This window comes from Opisthocomus hoazin, chromosome 7 (genome assembly GCF_030867145.1).
Source record: "Opisthocomus hoazin isolate bOpiHoa1 chromosome 7, bOpiHoa1.hap1, whole genome shotgun sequence".
In the NCBI taxonomy this organism is placed as follows: domain Eukaryota; kingdom Metazoa; phylum Chordata; class Aves; order Opisthocomiformes; family Opisthocomidae; genus Opisthocomus; species Opisthocomus hoazin.
The window spans coordinates 45520242-45538261 of NC_134420.1; the positions used below are offsets into that span (position 1 = coordinate 45520242).

Genomic DNA, 18020 nt, shown 5'->3' on the forward strand with positions numbered 1-18020 from the left:
AGCCTGGTGGAATATCATACTACCCCCACGCCTTGCTCACAATCATCTCACACAGTACTTGTTAACGTACGGAGGTAGTGCTGAACACACTGAAACTAACAAATAACGCAGGACTGCAACCACCTCTGGCCTGGAGCTACTGTAATTTTACCTGAAAGCTGAAACATTTCTACAGCTTTGTTAAAGAGTGTTTTACTGCTCTAACTACTGCTGTAGCACAGCCGTACAATTAAGTTGAATTACATAAAATAGGAGGTTAAGTTGGTGAAAGCCTAGTGTTTGGATTAGTTTTAATACGACCTAAAGCTAGTGCTATTTCTGTTAATGAACCTCTTAAGTAGGTAACTATTCAGTCAGCTCAATAGTTATTTACTTATCCTTTCTGTTGGACACTTAAAGCTGGACACACACAGAAGAAAAAGGCCTAAAATCTTTACCTCTTGCTGAAGACTTTTGCTTTTACAACAGAATGCTCAGCGGCGCTGCCATTAGAGGAAGCCACACGGAATGCAGCGGGAGGCTTGGTATCTTCAGCACTGGCTGGCATCCACTCAGCCTTCCCAAGAACCACAGGGTAAATTCACATTTAGAATAAGGTATTCAAATAAGAATAGGGCTTGGTACACAGGGAAAAAGTCCAAAAATATTTATTAAAAAAAAAAGATAATTTTTACCTCTTAAACAACACTTGCTTTTTTGGTTTCAGGAATTAGTTCTGCAATTCCTGTAGGTATCACATTTTATATTATATGGACGGGCAAGGGGGGAAGCTTCCAGCAGCTGGTGCATCAGACTGACATATCTCTCTGGATACACTCTGCTCCCCTTCAGAGTCACGTATCGTCAACATCGGCAGCGCTGTCATTATCACTTGCCACAAGGACCTCTCTGTTCTCGTATGTCCAGAACCCATTCAGATCAATTAGAATGCTGGTGACAGTGTCTCCTTGACTGCTATTGATTAAGTCTTGAAGGGAGATTTTGTAAGGATCCTTAGGCTTCACCATATCAAAGATTTCATCCTATGAAAGAAAAGTCAAAATTAGGGAAAAAGACCCCCACACATTAATGAGCAGAATAACGGCTACCTTATACCACACACATAATGATCTGCGGGTAACTAGTGCCACCCGCACCGATTTACAAAAAAAACCCCAAAAACGAAACCACAAGCTGTGAAGTCCCAAACGATGTAAGATACAAAGCACAATACTTGGCTACAGATAGGAGCAGTGTGCTCAGCTCCCGCATCTCAAGTAAGAATTGGCTTTGGAATCAAAGTAGCAACATGAAACTCAGTTTGTTTGTATAAGCTAAGTTTTTAAGCTTTCACAAGCTCTTGTACTTTTTTTCTTTTGAAGTACTGAAACTGCTAAATGTAAAGTAGGCAGTAATAAAGAGAGTTTTACAGACAGGTTTTTTTAGTCACCAGCCCACACTCACCTCCAAAGGATGATCCTGAACCATAAAATAGACTTAACAATTATCTTCAAGTGTAAGGCTCAGCAACATGTATTTAACAGGTACTTTGTCTGTGAGTAAGGAAACTACTAGAACAGTTGCATACCAGATTTCTTACACAGCAACTGCTGAATAAAAAGGCATTTTCAAACCTATGAGTAGGACACATCAGACAATCTCTACCACTCTGCAAGTAAATACACAACAACCTAGAAACTACGATACAACATACATAAATTACAAAATACTTATTTAAATATTTCACATAGTGCTCTGTTCAGTAAAACTAACCTTGACATCCTGAAAAGAAACTGGTTCTTGTCCATGGATTTTCATTTGTTCCTGAATAGCCTAGAAAAAACAGAACAAAACACAACAAAATCAAGAAAAGTTGGGAATAGGTAGTGCAGTATTATACGACACTGTATGAAACTTATTTTAATGCTTCTGCATCTTGAGCTGTATTGCGCTGTAACAAAGCATTCACGGTACAGCCAGCTTGTGATCAATTCTCTTCCACAGGTGAGGGATGGGTGAGTTAAAGGATAATTAACGATACACATCTCTAGGTCCACAGTGCTTGGTCAATGTGGTAAGAATCCAACTTTCATTATGACTGGTGTTTGAGCACTCTGCAAATGGGATATGCAGACACTCAAGTATTCTCACTCAACACTTAAAGCTGAAGGCAGTAACACATTCAAACCAGAAGGTTCAGTTTTCTGACAAAGTGTGAAATTCAGACTAAGCAAAGCGAAGGGAAACAACCAAGCAGCAGACAGACAAAGCAGTGTGGCTACTCACACTCCAATCACTTCAACAACAGCACCTGTATTCTGGTTGATCAAATAAAAACGTGAGGGAGACACATGAGAGGTGGGCCCATGCGAACCTCATGAAGTTCAACAAGGCCAAGTGCAAGGTCCTGCACCTGGGTCATGGCAATCCCAAGCACAAATACAGGCTGGGCAGAGAATGGACTGAGAGCAGCCCTGAGGAGGAGGACCTGGGGGTACTGGTGGATGAGAAGCTCAACATGACCTGGCAATGTGCGCTCACAGCCCAGAAGGCTAACCGCATCCTGGGCTGCATCAAGAGAAGCATGGCCAGCAGGTCAAAGGAAGTGATTCTGCCCCTCTGCTCCGCTCTGGTGAGACCTCACCTGGAGTCCTGCGTCCAGCTCTGGAGCCCTCAGCACATGAAGGACCTGCTCCAGCAGGTCCAGAGGAGGCCACAAAAATGATCTGAGGGATGGAACACCTCTCCAACAAGGAAAGGCTGAGAGAGTTGGGGCTGTTCATCCTGGAGAAGAGAAGGCTCTGGGGAGACCTAGTTGTGGTCTTTCAGTACCAGAATAGGGCCTACAAGAAAGCTGGAGAGGGACCTGTTTACAAGGGCACGTAGTGATAGGACAAGGGGTAGTGGCTTTAAACTGAAAAGAGAGCAGATTTAGATTTGATATAAGAAATTCTTTACTATGGGGGTGGTGAGGCACTGGAACAGGTTGCCCAAGGGAGCTGTGGCTGCCCCCTCCCTGGGAGTGTTCAAGGCCAGGTTGGATGGGGCTTTGAGCAACCTGGTCCAGTGGAAGGTGTCCCTGCCCATGGCAGGGGGGCTGGAACCAGACGATGTATAATAAACCCCCTTCCAACTCAAATTCTATGAGATGATGTATTTGTCTATTTCAGCATTTGTCCATGCGTGGAAGGGTTCTCCCAGTTCATGCCAAAGGTGGGCATTTCTCCTTTTGAGCAAAACAGTATTCCCCACTATTAGTTCTTCTAATGTGCTACTATTTAAACAGATCCATCACCAAACCGCTGCCTGCAATACCAGCTATGAACAAAACTGTTTGTTTCACCAGCATAAGCTGCACAGCCTTGTCAGCACAGCTGTGTCAGCATAGCCTCTGTAGGTGCAGACCTACCCACACTTAGGCTACCAGAAAAGCAATTATTCAGAGTCAAAAGGAACTGCTCCTATCTCAAGCAAAACTTAGAACATTCCATTTCCAGAAGTTTAAAGGAGGGACACATTTTGGAGTAAGATCAAGCATCTGCTGTAGTCGAGAAATCTTTTCAGTAACTAAGCCAGAGAGGAAGCATGTAACTGGAGACACGCACAAAAATAGCTACACTACAGCAGCTTATGCAGAACTACTTTGTTAAATTGCTTTCGTATTAGAACCGCTTATGTACCATGAAAACACTAAAATTCATGGGTTTGTAAAATGTCAAACTGTGAATTAACACCCTTGATTAAAATCAGCGACAGCTGATATGGCCCCCCAGCCTCCCTGAGTCCTACCACGAAGTGACCAGAAGTGGAGAAAGTGGCAGGTGCGGTGTAAAGGCAGGGAAAGAATATGAGTCATTGCTTGGTTTCTCCAGGATCCTTAGCGTTCCCAAATCCTGGCCCAACAGTTGACTATCAAGCGTACAACGCAGTTACAACTACTGAACAAAGTTCATGATGAAGTCCAAAAGGCACATGTAGAAATCCTGCCTGGACCTGCAGCAGAATAACCCCATGCAGCAGCACGCTCCAGGGGCCAGCTGGCTGGAAACAGCTTGGCAGGAAAGGTGCTGGAGGTCTTGAGGCACATCACGTTGAAGAATCTGCAGGGTGCCCTTACAGGGATGAAGACAGATAAACACCAGGCTGCACTGGTACAAGCACAGCTAGCAGGTTCAGGGAGGTGATTATTCCTCCTGATTCAACACTGGGACACAGCACTCCAGACGCAGCCTCACAGCTTTGGGCTCTGCTTTATGAGACCCTGGCAAACCAGCGGGGACCCACCAGAGGGCTATCAGGATGTCTGGGGGGGCTATACAACAGCACAGCTGAGGAGAGAGGCTTCAGATGGGGATTAATTCACCTGCAGAACAGAAGGCTGGGGTGGTGGGTGAAGTCTAATTACTATCTTCAACTACCTAGCAGGTGGTTAGAGACAACACAGCGAGTGTCTTCTTGGAGACACACAGTGAAAAGGCAAAAGGCAGTGGACACCGACTGCAGCAAGAGGCATTCCAGTTAGACGAAGATGGGAGAAAGGGCGAGGGGAGGGAGGTCTTCTCAGTCAGGGTAGTCAGACACAGGAACACACTGCCCAGCGAGGCCGCAGAGTCTCCCTCCGTGGAGATACCCAAAACTCGCCTGGGCAAGGCCCTGGACAACCCAACCCAACCATGAAGCTGGCCCTGCTCTGAGCAGATGGTGGGAGCAGGTGATCTCCAAAGGTCAGTCCCACCCTAAATGATTAGGTGGTCCCAAGGCACTAAAAGAAAAAAAAAAAGTTTTGTTTTGGTTTTTTTATTTTTTTTTAAACAAAAAAGGGCTTTCCTTTTTAGAAAAGGTCTTCCAGATAAAAAGACTTACTTTTACAAAATGCTATGGTTGCAGTCACTATCAAAGTTCATGTTCAGCTGGAGACTTAGCACAAGATAAATAATGTGGATATAAGATTATGTCTTGAGCAGGCCTGAATGCTTTACTTGGTGAACTGAATGAAGCACATAACTTGTTCATCATACTTCGAGCACACAGCTAAGTACAATGACATTGTATTAAAACTGTAAAAATAAAGATCTACATACAGAAAATTTAAGTGCTTGTCCCTGTGTCTGAAGAGATATCACTGAAGGGATCTTGTACATGAAAAAAGCATCACACTGATAACTCAGCCTAAACCATCCACAGCAAAATCACTATTTTTACTGCATGACACTTCCCTTCCTGAGATACTTCAGGTATCTATTGAAAAAAACATGACAAAACAACTGCTGCCCCCCCCAACCCAAAACCATCACAAGACAGAACAAAAAACATGCACACAAACACAATTTACAGGAAGTCTTTACAAGCCTTAGACTAATTTTAACCGCAACTAAAAAAAAAAAAAAGCTTATTTAAAATCTATTCTGATTCTGGGAGCAACAAATAAAAATACAGAATATGAAAAATGCAAGCAGCTTTTTGCAATTAATACACTGAATAAAAAAATCCCACAGCTGTAAAGGCCCATCACTACATTTCATTATTTTCATTTCTTCTACTGAATTTTAGGATTGCAGTGGAAATTAAAACCATAGGCCATAACCAATTAGAACCATCATAAGAGATTTCAATAGGTAATCATTAGGCAATCTTAGGACTATTTCAATTAAAAAAAAAATCTACAGAAAATATTTTTCCAGAATGAAATCAAAATAGTTAATTTCAACTGCAGATAAAATGTTGAAAATACCTTTTGAATTCTTTCCAAGTTTGTGAATACTTTTTTTTAATATTTTAAACTTCTTAGAAGTAGTTACTAGCCTCCCACTGGGTATTGGTGATTTAAAGTGATTTCCTGCAGATCTGCATGCAGAAGCACAGAGGCTATAACACTATAAACACAGAAAATGGCCTACCTGTAGAAAGAGACTTACCCTAAAGAAATAATTAAGGGAAAAGACATTCAGGTATCCTTTGTTCTCTATATCAAGCAGTTTGAAAATATATTGCAGAGCTGCAGGCTCCTTTCTGTTTTCTAATGCAAGCACAAAGTCCAGGTAGGTTTTATAGTCCTAAAAGCAGATACAATCATGTTTATTACAGTCTTTTTTCTAAATTGATTTTGCAAGCAGGAACTTTATAATTGGCAGCTATTTCATTGCAGGGGATCAGCCTATTTTCTGAAAAAGACAACATGAAGTAGAACATGGCTGCCACCACCAACATGAACAGAAAAGTTAGCTTTTAATGACTGCTGACAACAAGAAATCCTGCCATTTTAGAGGTAAAACAGGATTCCAAGCACAAATCCAAATTAAACATGCTATATATACTTTTAAACAATGCTTAATACATCTTTAGACTGCTGAACATACCCAGCTAGTGAAGAAAAGCCATATAAAATGTTTTCATTACCACAAATGTCCAGTAGCAGTAAGCCGACCGTAACCAAATGGTGAACTATATGGCCAACAGAAGCATTAGTAGACATCACAAATATGTATCATACTTTTCTTTTTCATTTGTACCAATTCTTGGTTTCCCGATCAAGATACAGTTGTGACAAGGACAGAATTCCTTCAGTCCTACGTGTATATTAACCCTGCCTACCTTAAACACCAGAGAGTTGTGCTGCCATTCAGAGGGAGCTTGACAGGCTGCAAAAATGGGCTGAGAGGAGCCTCATGCAGTTCAACAGAGGGAATGTAAAGTGCTGCATTTGGGGAGGAATAACACCATGCAGGAGTACGTGCTGGGGGCTGATGAGTAAGAAAGCAGCTCTGCGCAGATGGACCTGGGGAGTCCTGAAGGGCAACAAAGCTGAGCACGGGCCAGCAACGCGCTCTTGCAGCAAAGGCTGCTGACAGCATCCTGAGCTGTGTCAGGAGGGGCTTTGCTGGAGAGCGGAGGAAGGTGATACTGCTCCTCCACTCAGCACTCGGCTCTGACCACATCTGAGCACTGGGTGCTGTTCTGGTCTCCCCCGTACAAGGGGGAGACAGAGCTACTGTAGCCAGTCCAGCAAAGGGCAACTAAGAGGGTCCCCCGCAACCTCAGGGATTCTGTGGTTCTGCAAAAAATTGCCAAGATGGCCAAAGGACTGCACAGTGAATTTGTGATTCATCACTTCTAGAGTTCAGTCATCTGAAGGCAGACAACCAAAGTAGCAATACATTAAGTAAAGCTTTCAAAATAAGCATGGACGTAAGTTCTTCTTTTATGTCTAATACAGTTAACTTCCTTTTTTTCACACGTATGGAAAGCTTACAAGAACCACTGTTGTCTTCATGAAGAAGTGGACAGGTTAGCTAACTTGCACTAGTCTGAAGTGTGGCACTTGTCTTTGGTATTCTTTAAAGAATTACATGTAACTAAAAAGCATTGCTACTTCTATATATTTTTTCAACACACACTTTACATTATTGAATCTACAAGAAGCTTTATCCTAGGCTGTCTGGATTTTTTATCACCTCTGCTTTTCAAACAAGCAATTTGTCTTTAAGCCACTGCAATCACCTTGCTGTTAAGAACATGAATTTTCTAACCTGCTGCATGGTCATTTGTGTGCACAATGATAAACAAAAGTTACTTTACCTCAAACTGCTCTTTATTTTAAAGATACTGATTATGAGACATTTCCCACCTTAATACCCAAAGCTTTTCTATTGTCAGCAAAGTGAAAGTATGTGATTACCATTTCACCGTCATAAGTTAAGCATTCCTGAAAGACACGATCCAAAAAAATGTTGGTCAGAGTCCCAGTTCCATATCGGGACAGTTCTTCCTTGCTAAGCATGCCATTGTGATCCTTATCAAGGTTTAAGTACTGGCCTAGGGAGGAGACAGAAAGGGCAAAACATAAAACACCTATATCAGCAGAGAACTATTTCAACAGAGAAAGACAATTTAGCACTTCTTTAACATTTATTTAATTTTCCTCATAAAGTTAATGCAGTTAAGTGGGAATATGCCAGATTCACAATATTATTCATAGAGCATCATTAATGAGCACAGAACATGTGAGGAGGGGAAGTAGGATTCCCATAACGAGGTGCTAATAGTTCTACTCTAAGGTAACGGCTCAAAACCAAAGGCTGTGTATACAGAGAAAGGAGCAGACGGCTAAGAGCACATTATTTTAGACAGATCTGCTGTAAGTATGAAAAAAGAGCTAAAGGTGATGCAAAAGCATGAACAGAACAGTCAAAAGTGAAGGTTATAGAAGAATCTTGTACCTTGTACAACAAGCACAAAGTGACAGAGGATAAAGTCTTGGAAAAGAGCATCAGTGGAGAACTAAAACTCTAAACAAAGTCAGGAAGATATACCGAGAGGACAGTTACAGGAGTTAAAAATACCAGTTACCAGGAGAATTTAAAGAGACAAAAACTGAGGAAAAACAACACTAAGAATGTGAATAAGTTATACAAGGCAGACAGGTGAGAAAAAAAAAAAAAAGGAAAAAAAAAGGCGATCACATATAAAGGAACCTACCATAAACTCTTAACGCAGAAGGAGCAGAAAACCAATTTGTTTCCTGACTTTCTTTACAAAGTTCTTCATCCCTTAACTAAGTGAAACATAAAGTTAGAATTCAGAAAGAGTAAATTAAAATACCATAGTATATGTTAAGAGATCTTTACCTCCAATAAGTCATCCAGGAAACTGCAAGCTAAAATATCCTGTATCTTTATCTTCCCTGCAGCAAGAAAAGGAAAACACATTTTAACCATCGCCCAGCCAACACACCCATTTGACTCTTCTCATTTAGGTGGTTCTACTTAAGAAACAAGCATTCTGAGCAGGAAAAAAAGCAAAGCACCTTTTAAAAAAAACTAAAACCAAACAAACCCAACTTCTAACATCAAGGATAAGGCTGTAATTAAAGAGATAAAATAAAAGTAGCTTTCAAAATGACTGAATAAGACTAGCCCAATATTGGCAGAAGAGGAGTTATCCTGAAGCCTTAAAAACCAGCAAGCTAGTTTAAAAAAAGCACGTGTTTAACATCGACTCAAAACATAAAATAACAAATGTAAATAAAGCATGCTTAAAACATTTGTTGGCGTAACAGTGTCTTTTAAGTGATGTGGTATTTTTACATCTTCAGAAACTACAGATGTGACACGAAGCTAAGGTGGCTAACACACTTCTGCTGGTGTAGCTTTGACTGGTGCGCAGACACTGCACAAACAGCTGTGCAAAATAATGGCATTATAACTTCACACACCCCCTCCCTGTACGTTTGTAATTACCTCTGCCAGAGGCTACTGCCCACACAGCCCCAACATCTTCAAGTGGCACAGCCAGCTCTTGGGAACACATGCAGTTTGTGACTCAAATCAAGGGCATACGAAAAAGCAAACTGTTGTCCAAGGGAGCTACATCTGTAATAGGGATTAGCAGCCATAACTGCAAACCTTTTCTAATGAGTTTACATGGTGCACACAAATTTAATCCCAGGAGAAGCACATCACCATAAGCATTCTCGAGCATTTCCACAGCTCTGCGGATGTTCTGCCAAGCAGTTCCGTTGTTCGTTGCCGTGTTTTCTATTCACCCTAAACACTTACAAAATTAGCTACTGCTAGTGACGCATTATGATGAAACAATATCTTATTTGTCAGTTTCTGTGAGATAACTCTACTGTAGAGTTATACCATGGAATAAAAAGGGGAATCAACATGTGAAATGATAACTGAAATTAACCAGACTACTGCCATTCTAGGCATTTTTGTAAAGCCCTACCCTTATAGTTAAAAGTTTAACATTAACTATAATAGGTTTAGAAAAGCTAAGAAACAGGATTTTGAATAATGTGTTATTGCTTCACAAGAAGGATGTACCTGTCCAAAGTAGAACCAGAGAGTGATAACTCACAGGAATAGCTAACGAACTATGAAAAACTGCTGAGATTGCCAAAAGGAACAGGTAACTAGGGAAAAGGTAATTCCAGCAGGGGCAGATCACGACCACCGACTCACGGACCACCTACCCCAGTTATACCCCAGACTCAAAGGACGAAGAAATTGAGCATGCGTACTGATTTACATGCTGGACGAAGAGACTTTAACCAATCATTTAACAGAATAGCAATGCATATGTATTAGGAAGATGAATATGGTAATATTAAGTGCATAAATGACTGTTGATGTGTGAACAAAGTGTGCTGTCTTGGGACAGACACCCATATCTGCACAAATACGTATAAAAAATAGCTCTGCTCTGTGTGTATATTGGCGTACTGCACACCAGGTAAACGAACCCTGATTTTTTGGGACAACAGTACCACAACTGATGGGTATCTCATAGAAATTCATTAGCCGTAGAAGTAGAGTATTAGACCCACGTAAAGACTCATGGTCTTCAGTGGAGATTAATCTTCAAATACAAGATTGCTTAATAAAAGCCTACAAAGACAATTAGATATTACTTTGAAAACGCAAGTAGCTTCAGTGGAAACATTTTAGAAGTGAAAATACTCCTACATATTTAGAATTCTGAGAACACAGACCTACCTGTTCTGAGAGGATCCAGAAAGAAGAAGAACTTTCTAACTGCTGTGCAGACATAGAAGGAGTAAAACGATTTTTCTAAACCATCCAGTTGTGGCAAAGTAGGGATGAGTTCCAAAATATAGTTTTCTAAATCCTGCAGAATTAAGAAAGAAAAGAAAACAAGCTTTAAACGCTACTACTGTTGCATGTTTGCTATATTCCACCCTGGCTTTCAAGTGTATTCTGTTAAAAATACAATCCTGCAACAATGCAGGAAAGAACATAAAAGCAGGCAAAAAAGCTTCTGTCTCCATGCAAGAAATCCTAGGTCATATACACATACATGTGATGCCATGACTGAAAAGGTCTACAAATAAGGCAGAATGTTAACAAAGTAGATGATATTTACAAGTAAACATAAATGCATTCAACTGTACCTTTCCCAAATACCAATGCATAACTCCTCATTGGATTATCCTCTTGCTGAATAATAAATCTTTTTAAAGTGGAGTTTAACTAGAACTTTCTTCTTTATTTTATAATACTAACTCCTGTTAGAACAGGAGAGCAATTCATTAAGGCCCACTCTAGCCATCCTTTCTTGTGATTTCTACTACATCCTACTAAATCTAGTGAAGTGCTAATGACATGAAATCTTGGTATCTACAATCTCTTTTTCAGAGAATTACCCATATGTTAAAAAGGCCAGCAGCACTCTCACCACCAAATCTCCAGAATTTAGAGATTGATATTTATCCAAACAAACGTGCCCAGCCCAAATCTAGATGATGATATAAGCTTTTATGAGCTAAGACTGGAAGAAAATTGGAGCCTTTCTGATGCTCTGTCGTTTCGAGTAGAGAGACATTAAGTTAATCAAGAATTTACTTACTGATTCTCTGAGGTAGCCCTGTCCTGCCACGTCGTATAAACTGAGACCTATTCTTGTCTGGTGAAGCCATACTGCAAAACAGAAACCAGAATTACAATACAAGAAATCTAGGGGGTTTTTGAGGCCTCACCAAAATCTGAAAATATTCTAAAGGCCACAAGACGTTGTTGGATGTTAAGTGCCTCTTTCTATTTCCCATTTTTCTGAGATTTAAGCAAAGCCGTGGTATGTACCAGCCCTGCTTAGGAACACCATTTCAGTCTCTAAGTTCGCAAGAGTCACTGGTGACGTGTGGAATGCTGTGGCCAAGACTGCCTTATAGTAACTACATGTGAGAAACAGCTGAGCAGACACCACATTTTCTGGTACGTGGAATCACACGGATTTGTTCTCTCTCGCTGACCCAGGGATATGCGTAGCAGTGCATTTTCACTGCATTAAGCACAGCTGTACAATGCCATACACAGATGGCTTGTCAGACTGCTACAGCCCCTTGTGCAGCACGAGATGCTGCAGCTACAGCCAAAGGTCCTGCCCTCACTTCTGAGTTACAACAGGAGAATTAGAACAGCACTAGCATCTATTTTTGCAATGAGAAGGCGTGATAATCAGACAATCTACAGGACAATGTGCTTGATGCCATTGTTAAAGCCCAGGAAGAGAGATGGAGTACACATTAGGCATAAAAACTATTATTCAGACACTCCATGTCAAATTTAACTTCCACTTTATGAAGACACGGTTTAAAAGTTCCTCTTACAAAATACAAGCTATGCTTCATACCAACATTCGTCTCTTCAAGGTAAGTGTTTGTCACTGTGGACTAAGTATCACTCAGCGATGAGGCTGTTTCTTTGTTGGCTGAACTTTAAAGCTAAGTGCATCATACACTCTGAAGTGATTCAGGACACTTTTAGTAGGCTTGACTTGTTTGGACAAAGCCAACAGACTCTACAAGCTTCGCTCCTGAAGGGGGAGCGTTACTTGAGGCAGAGGGTGCTTTGGGAAACGCTTCACCATTATTCAGCTATTAACTTCACTATTCCCTCATCCCCTCCCAAAAGGGCTGTGCAGATCATTAAGAAAGAAGAAGAAAGGCTGTAATCCATGGACTGTAGAAAATCCTCCAGCTGCAGGTAGGAAGGAGCAAGACAGAATGCTACATGTTCAGCACAAGTATGTGAACACATCCAGCTATTTCTAAAGCTTTCACAAGCATATAAGAGAAAAACCCCAAAAGCTCATTAACGAGTTCAGGAGGTCAGAGAAGACCATCACAGGCCCGAGGCACAGCAGTTTAAAATGTTTTAAGCTCGGGGTGATACGGCCTCTTCCTTGCTGCAGCACTGCTCTGGAGGCTGACCACTCCGCTGCACCAGCTTCATCAAAACAGGGTGAGATGTGGGACTGCACTGCCCCAACCCAGATCAGCTCAAGCAGCTGCAGAGCAACTCCCTTTACCACCTGTTACTTTCCTCTCCTTTCAGTGTCACGCTGAAGGACATTTAGCAGTAAATATGGACGGAAATCACTAACGCCAGTCTAAAGTATCAGCTGAATATTCCTACAGCAATTTACGTCTTTTCTTCCTTCAGTACCTGGAGTGGTCCTTAGCCCTCATACAGAATACTGTCCAGAGACAACAGAAATGATCTCAGCTACTGCACAGACATGCTACTGGGCTAACTTTATTAGGCAATTCCAACGCTGTAAGCTAGCGAAAACAAGGATCCTTACTCAACTGACCCAAGAGCGACTCGCAAGCAAACACTGTGATGGGATCTTAATGTCGACCAGAGCCTGGAAATGAAATCTGATTGAGACAGGACATACCAAAAGGCTTCCTTTCTCTAAATGGGGTCAAGTTTTTTTTGGTTTTGGTTGGTTGGGGGGTTTTGTGTGGTTTTTTTTTACTTTGGGGTGGGGGTGTTTTGGTTCTGGAGTTGGGGTTTTGGGTTGGGTTTTTTTTTTTTGGTTGGTTGGGTTGGTTTTTTAGGAAGAAGTTATCACCATAAATACACAAGACTTAAAACTTCTGGGTGAAACACACAAAATAAGGAGCTCTGAAAGAATCTCTCTTGTATCCATCTGGGTAGGCCTTTATGAAATGCATACAATTTTCACCGACTTCTTCACAAGCGTCCTATCCTGTAGAGCTTTTGGATTTGCCATTTGTTGCAAATGGGCCTGTTACTCCTTTCTTGCATACTCTGCACATCTATGCACCAGGTTTCCTGATCAACACATCTCTCATCCCTTGCACCACAAGATTTTAAATTAGACCAGCTGAGCTGCTCTGGGGAAAGATGCCATTCTCCCCTTCTGAAGACTTTACCAAGACCTAAGAACACAGCAGCCAGGGGACAAGACAAGAAGACAACCTTCCTTTCTGCTAGCCAGCCTCATCTTTTAAACAAGATCTAACACAGATTAAAAAAAACAAAAACTGCATGCTATAGTGACAACCATGAGAATATATTGACATATTTGACAAGCACTGTTAGAAAACGTAGATAACACCACTCTGTAGAAGGAAAAATAGCAAAGCTATCTGTCAGACAGTGATCACAGCGGTTAGGATCACACTGCGTAACTTTACTGTTTTGCTCTTCACAGTACTGCCTGGACAGAGGAAATCAGAATGACAATATACACAACAAACAGATCAACGATGTCTCTGGCTGAGCGGAGAGGTGGATTTCAGAGGTAGCATGAACTCCCACCTCCTAGTAACTGGAAAAAAATCCCAAGCCTCCAGGAAAACACGATTAGCAATCAAGGGCTAGATCTCACTGCTATTGAACAGAACAAGTAATTAATAAAGCTTAAAATAGCTTTGAAAATAAAACTACTTCTCATTAACACAGAAGAAGCATCAACTAACCTTTTCGCATGACATAATTGAAAAACTGCACGATAGATATCCTCCCGTAAGGATCATTATGGAGCAATTTAGCAAAGATCTTAGCTGTGAAGAACTGCCTGTAAAACGTAAACACAAAGCTACTTCTATGCATTTGATTACACTGCACCAACAAATCCAGTTACGGTATTCAAAATTTACACTTTAAAATACTGTTTAAACAATATAGAATATATTCTGTGTATTTAAAGATGTTAATTTGTTACACTACACCCACCAAGCAGGATCCTACCATGTAACAATGGTAAACTCAATAAAAAGCAGCTGCTTTTGCTGCTCTTGAGACTCTTCAGTGATGTAGGAGTTTCGAAAGCTTTCATCCAATTTAATTTCTCTTTAGTACAACACATTTGGTAGCTTCCCATCTTCTACAATGACATGCACATAAAAGGACTGCCATCACCAACAACAAATCTGCTTCTGCCCAAAACTCAATCACAAAGCTATATGCACAACAGCAGGCTCCAACAGGAGCATAAAGAAGGAATATTCACAGAACATCCGGTAGGAAGTTTTCCATCAGAAGATATTAGGAAAGGTTGGACAATATCACTGTAGACAGGATTTCCTCTTCAAATACAAAATGTGCTGTTTACTGGCCACTAACATCATAAAAATGCTCATGCTGATAAGAATTTCTTCTTCAAAAGGATGCAGTACACCTCTTGCAGCATCTTTATCAAAAGTTCCCTCAGAGATGTAGGCAAGGATGCAAAGCAACCAGTACATCAATAACTACATGGACATAATTGTGTCTCACCATTAAACTGTTCTATCTATTATAGCAACTGAAAGTTACAACAGCACTTAGGTTTAGTCAAAGTAAGCATACACAAGAGGAGAAAGCCTTACTTGCATTTAGGTCCAGCTTTTTCACCAACTTTCAAGAAGTTCTCATAGTTGATCACTGCTTCTTCCCCAATCATTGGTGATGCCTGATGTTTATCCAGTAGAAACCATACATTCTTAAAAGACATTTGTATTTGGTTAAGAGGCTCGCTCTCTAGAGATGTCAATGTGCTTAAGATAGAGTATCTAAGAAATGCAACAAAAACGTGGTTTTGCTGCAAGGTTCTCTGTTTATCAGTACATATTGTCAGTTCAGCCAGAAAAGCAAGCAAGCAGTATTTCCACTGCTCTAAACTGGCATCAAACACAGAGACACACACTCTGTCCCTCTCACACTCACTATGATTTTAGGGTCACATCCCTTTTGTCTTTGCACTGCAGTACACTCAATCATCTGTGGAGTCTCTCTCAGCGATATGTTAACAGAACTTATTTCTTCTTCTAGGCCCACTAAGGAAATTGTTGGAATGTGCTGGAAAACCTGAAGCCACTGACTTAGTCCTCATATACATCATAAAAAGGAAGCTTTACACTGACGTTACCAGCCCAAGACTATGCAGCACTTCAGCTTTAGCTAGCACTTCACAACCAGCAACGTGCCCAGATACAAAGCACCTCGCCACAAGATTCTGGGGACAAACAGGAGATAATCAAACTCTGCAGAAAGTGGAAGTCTTGCCAAAAGCCATCAGGAGACATACACAAAGTATTTTCTTACCTGCAGCTCTTCATTATCCAACAGCTCTCTACTTTTTCTTTGCAGAAAGACTGCTCTAGATTCTTCTCTTAACTTCTGGAGCAAGACTTCATCTTCAGCTGGCAGCTAGAAACATTGTGGCATTTTAATTTTCTGTGCAGTGGTACCACTCAAAATCTACACATCTGGCAAGTACCCTTAGGTAGTCCTGACTCACACACTCTGATGAAGCTGTTTACTTGACAGAAAATAACGATGTATCTATGAGAATGCCGTATGGTACCTGCTTCTTCTACAGGGATATCACTTGCATACTGTCTCAAACTGTTTCAATGTTGAAATCTGTGTTTAAAGTAGGACATCCCTAACATGAGAGACGAAGACCTACCTCCACCCATCCAGTAAGCACTGTCCCACAGTTACAAGACAGGAGGGTCACAGATGAAACAGATTTAATACCGTGTTTTTACTCGAGAGAGAGCAGCACTTCCTAGTTTCTGGCAAGCCTGACTGTCCAAAAATGTGAACATCTAATAGACTTGCTTTGGCCAACAAAACAAATGGGAGAACACTTAGTATGAGAGTTCTGCTACTGGTTACATGCAAAACTCTACAGTGCTACCAGAACTTGGATGGTTGCATACCTATTCATCAACTGAAACACAGGTACTTCAGAATTTAATTGGCAGAAACTCATGATCCTAAGCAATATGGGACTATGTGAGGTTAGACAGTAGCTGAGCAGTCAAGTTGACAAGTGCCAGCAATACCAAGATGTTGAGCTTGTGCTTGTATGTTCCCCCATCCCAATCCAATTCATCTCACACATCAGTAGCCGGACCAAGCATTTCCGCTGGGTGATGCAAGCAACAGCCCTGACTTTAGTCTGCAAGACCAATGACCATGTTCATGAAGCAGCATCCCATCGTGTCTACACAGAAACAGGAAGATATGTGGTATAACAAAATTTAGACAAAACAGGAAGTTTCTCTGAAAGGAGAACTAAAACTTCCCATCTTTAGTAAACAGCCAAGCCTACTGCCTGATTGGCAAACTACTGATTGGCCTTTGATGAGATGCTTAGTCATTATTTGACAATGCTGAAATTCGCAATTGTAAAAAACAAACAAAAAAAACTTTGCTTAGTAATCCACATCATTCTGGTTTCAACCTACTCAAGCTTTTGAAGCTGAGCAGTCCCTTTGAATAAGCACAACTTTATTTTTTAACACAGAATAGCCTCTTGTTGAAACTTATCTGGATACCCCACTTACCCTGTAGTAAAACCGTGGTATGTTCATGTATGACATGTCGCCACTTTTTCTTCCTCCTTTCCACTCGATGTAATACTTTGTGAACAATTCCATTTCTTCATCTTTTAGCTCTTGTTCACTCTTTTTGGCTGGTTAACACAGAAAAGAATTTTTGTGTTGTACTCCACAAGGAGTTCTAATGTAACAAGGAGCTTAAAAAAAAAGGAGTTAATGCTGAGGCTTCTACAGCTACACTGTTTAGTCACACGCATATCAGGTGGAAATGAAGGGAGCACAGGCCTGTCAAGTCAGTTTTGTACCAGATATATCGAATATGTCACATATGTACACGCTATACGAGTACCTAGGAAGCAGCTCTTCCAGTAACCGCACACCCCTGATCTCTGCGGGCTACGGGGCTGTAACAGAGCGGCGGTCACGGCTGGCAGAGCCGCAGCGTTCCTGTTTCACAGCGGCAGCGCTGCCCCAGGCCCCGCTCACCGCCAGCGGCGGCGCGGAACCACCTCCGCCTCACCAGGGAGCCGCCACACGCCCGCCCCAGCTCCCCGAGGGCTCCCAGCCCCAGACGAACCCGGGGCCCGCACGGCTCCCGGCCGCTCCCGGCCCCGCCGCCGCGGGTTCCTCCGCGGAACGCGCCCGGCCCTCTGCGCACAGCGAACTCCACCGACGCGGCCCGGCCCGCCACAGGCCCGACCCCGCGGGCACCCACGGGGCCGCCCTCCCCCGCGCCAGCCCGGCCCCGGCTCTCCGGCACCCCGCGGCGAGTGCTGCCACCGGCCCCGGGGGCACTCACAGGCGCGGATGGAAGCCAGGCGGCCCTGCAGGCTCCGCTTCCAGTCCATGGCCCCGCACGCATGCGCGATGCCCTGCCCACCGCGCCCCGCTCTCGGAGCGCCGCGCCCGCGCCCGATATGGCGGAGCGACCCCT

General features: G+C 42.2%; 2 protein-coding genes across 4 annotated transcripts in view; one reads left to right on the forward strand and one right to left on the reverse strand.

The window, feature by feature from the left end:
* The window catches only part of PSMA6 (proteasome 20S subunit alpha 6), a 242834-nt gene that overhangs the window by 149005 nt on the left and 75809 nt on the right, over window positions 1-18020 (forward strand). The window lies entirely within an intron of this gene.
* Window positions 641-17992, reverse strand: PPP2R3C (protein phosphatase 2 regulatory subunit B''gamma). 3 transcript variants are annotated; one of them, XM_075425542.1, is made up of 13 exons: window positions 17886-17992; window positions 17093-17220; window positions 15840-15944; window positions 15125-15237; window positions 14234-14331; window positions 11350-11420; window positions 10479-10611; window positions 8604-8659; window positions 8455-8530; window positions 7655-7791; window positions 5895-6032; window positions 1753-1812; window positions 641-1022 (listed from the first exon to the last, which is right to left on the reverse strand). In XM_075425542.1, the coding sequence occupies exons 1-13, from the start codon at window positions 17932-17934 to the stop codon at window positions 834-836; spliced, it is 1353 nt and encodes a 450-aa protein (XP_075281657.1). In that variant the 5' UTR covers window positions 17935-17992; the 3' UTR covers window positions 641-833. The 3 variants fall into 3 exon arrangements, with proteins under 3 accessions (XP_075281657.1, XP_075281658.1, XP_075281659.1); XM_075425543.1 differs by having other exon boundaries at window positions 15125-15207; window positions 17886-17991; XM_075425544.1 differs by lacking the exons at window positions 17093-17220; window positions 17886-17992 and having other exon boundaries at window positions 15125-15307; window positions 15840-15937.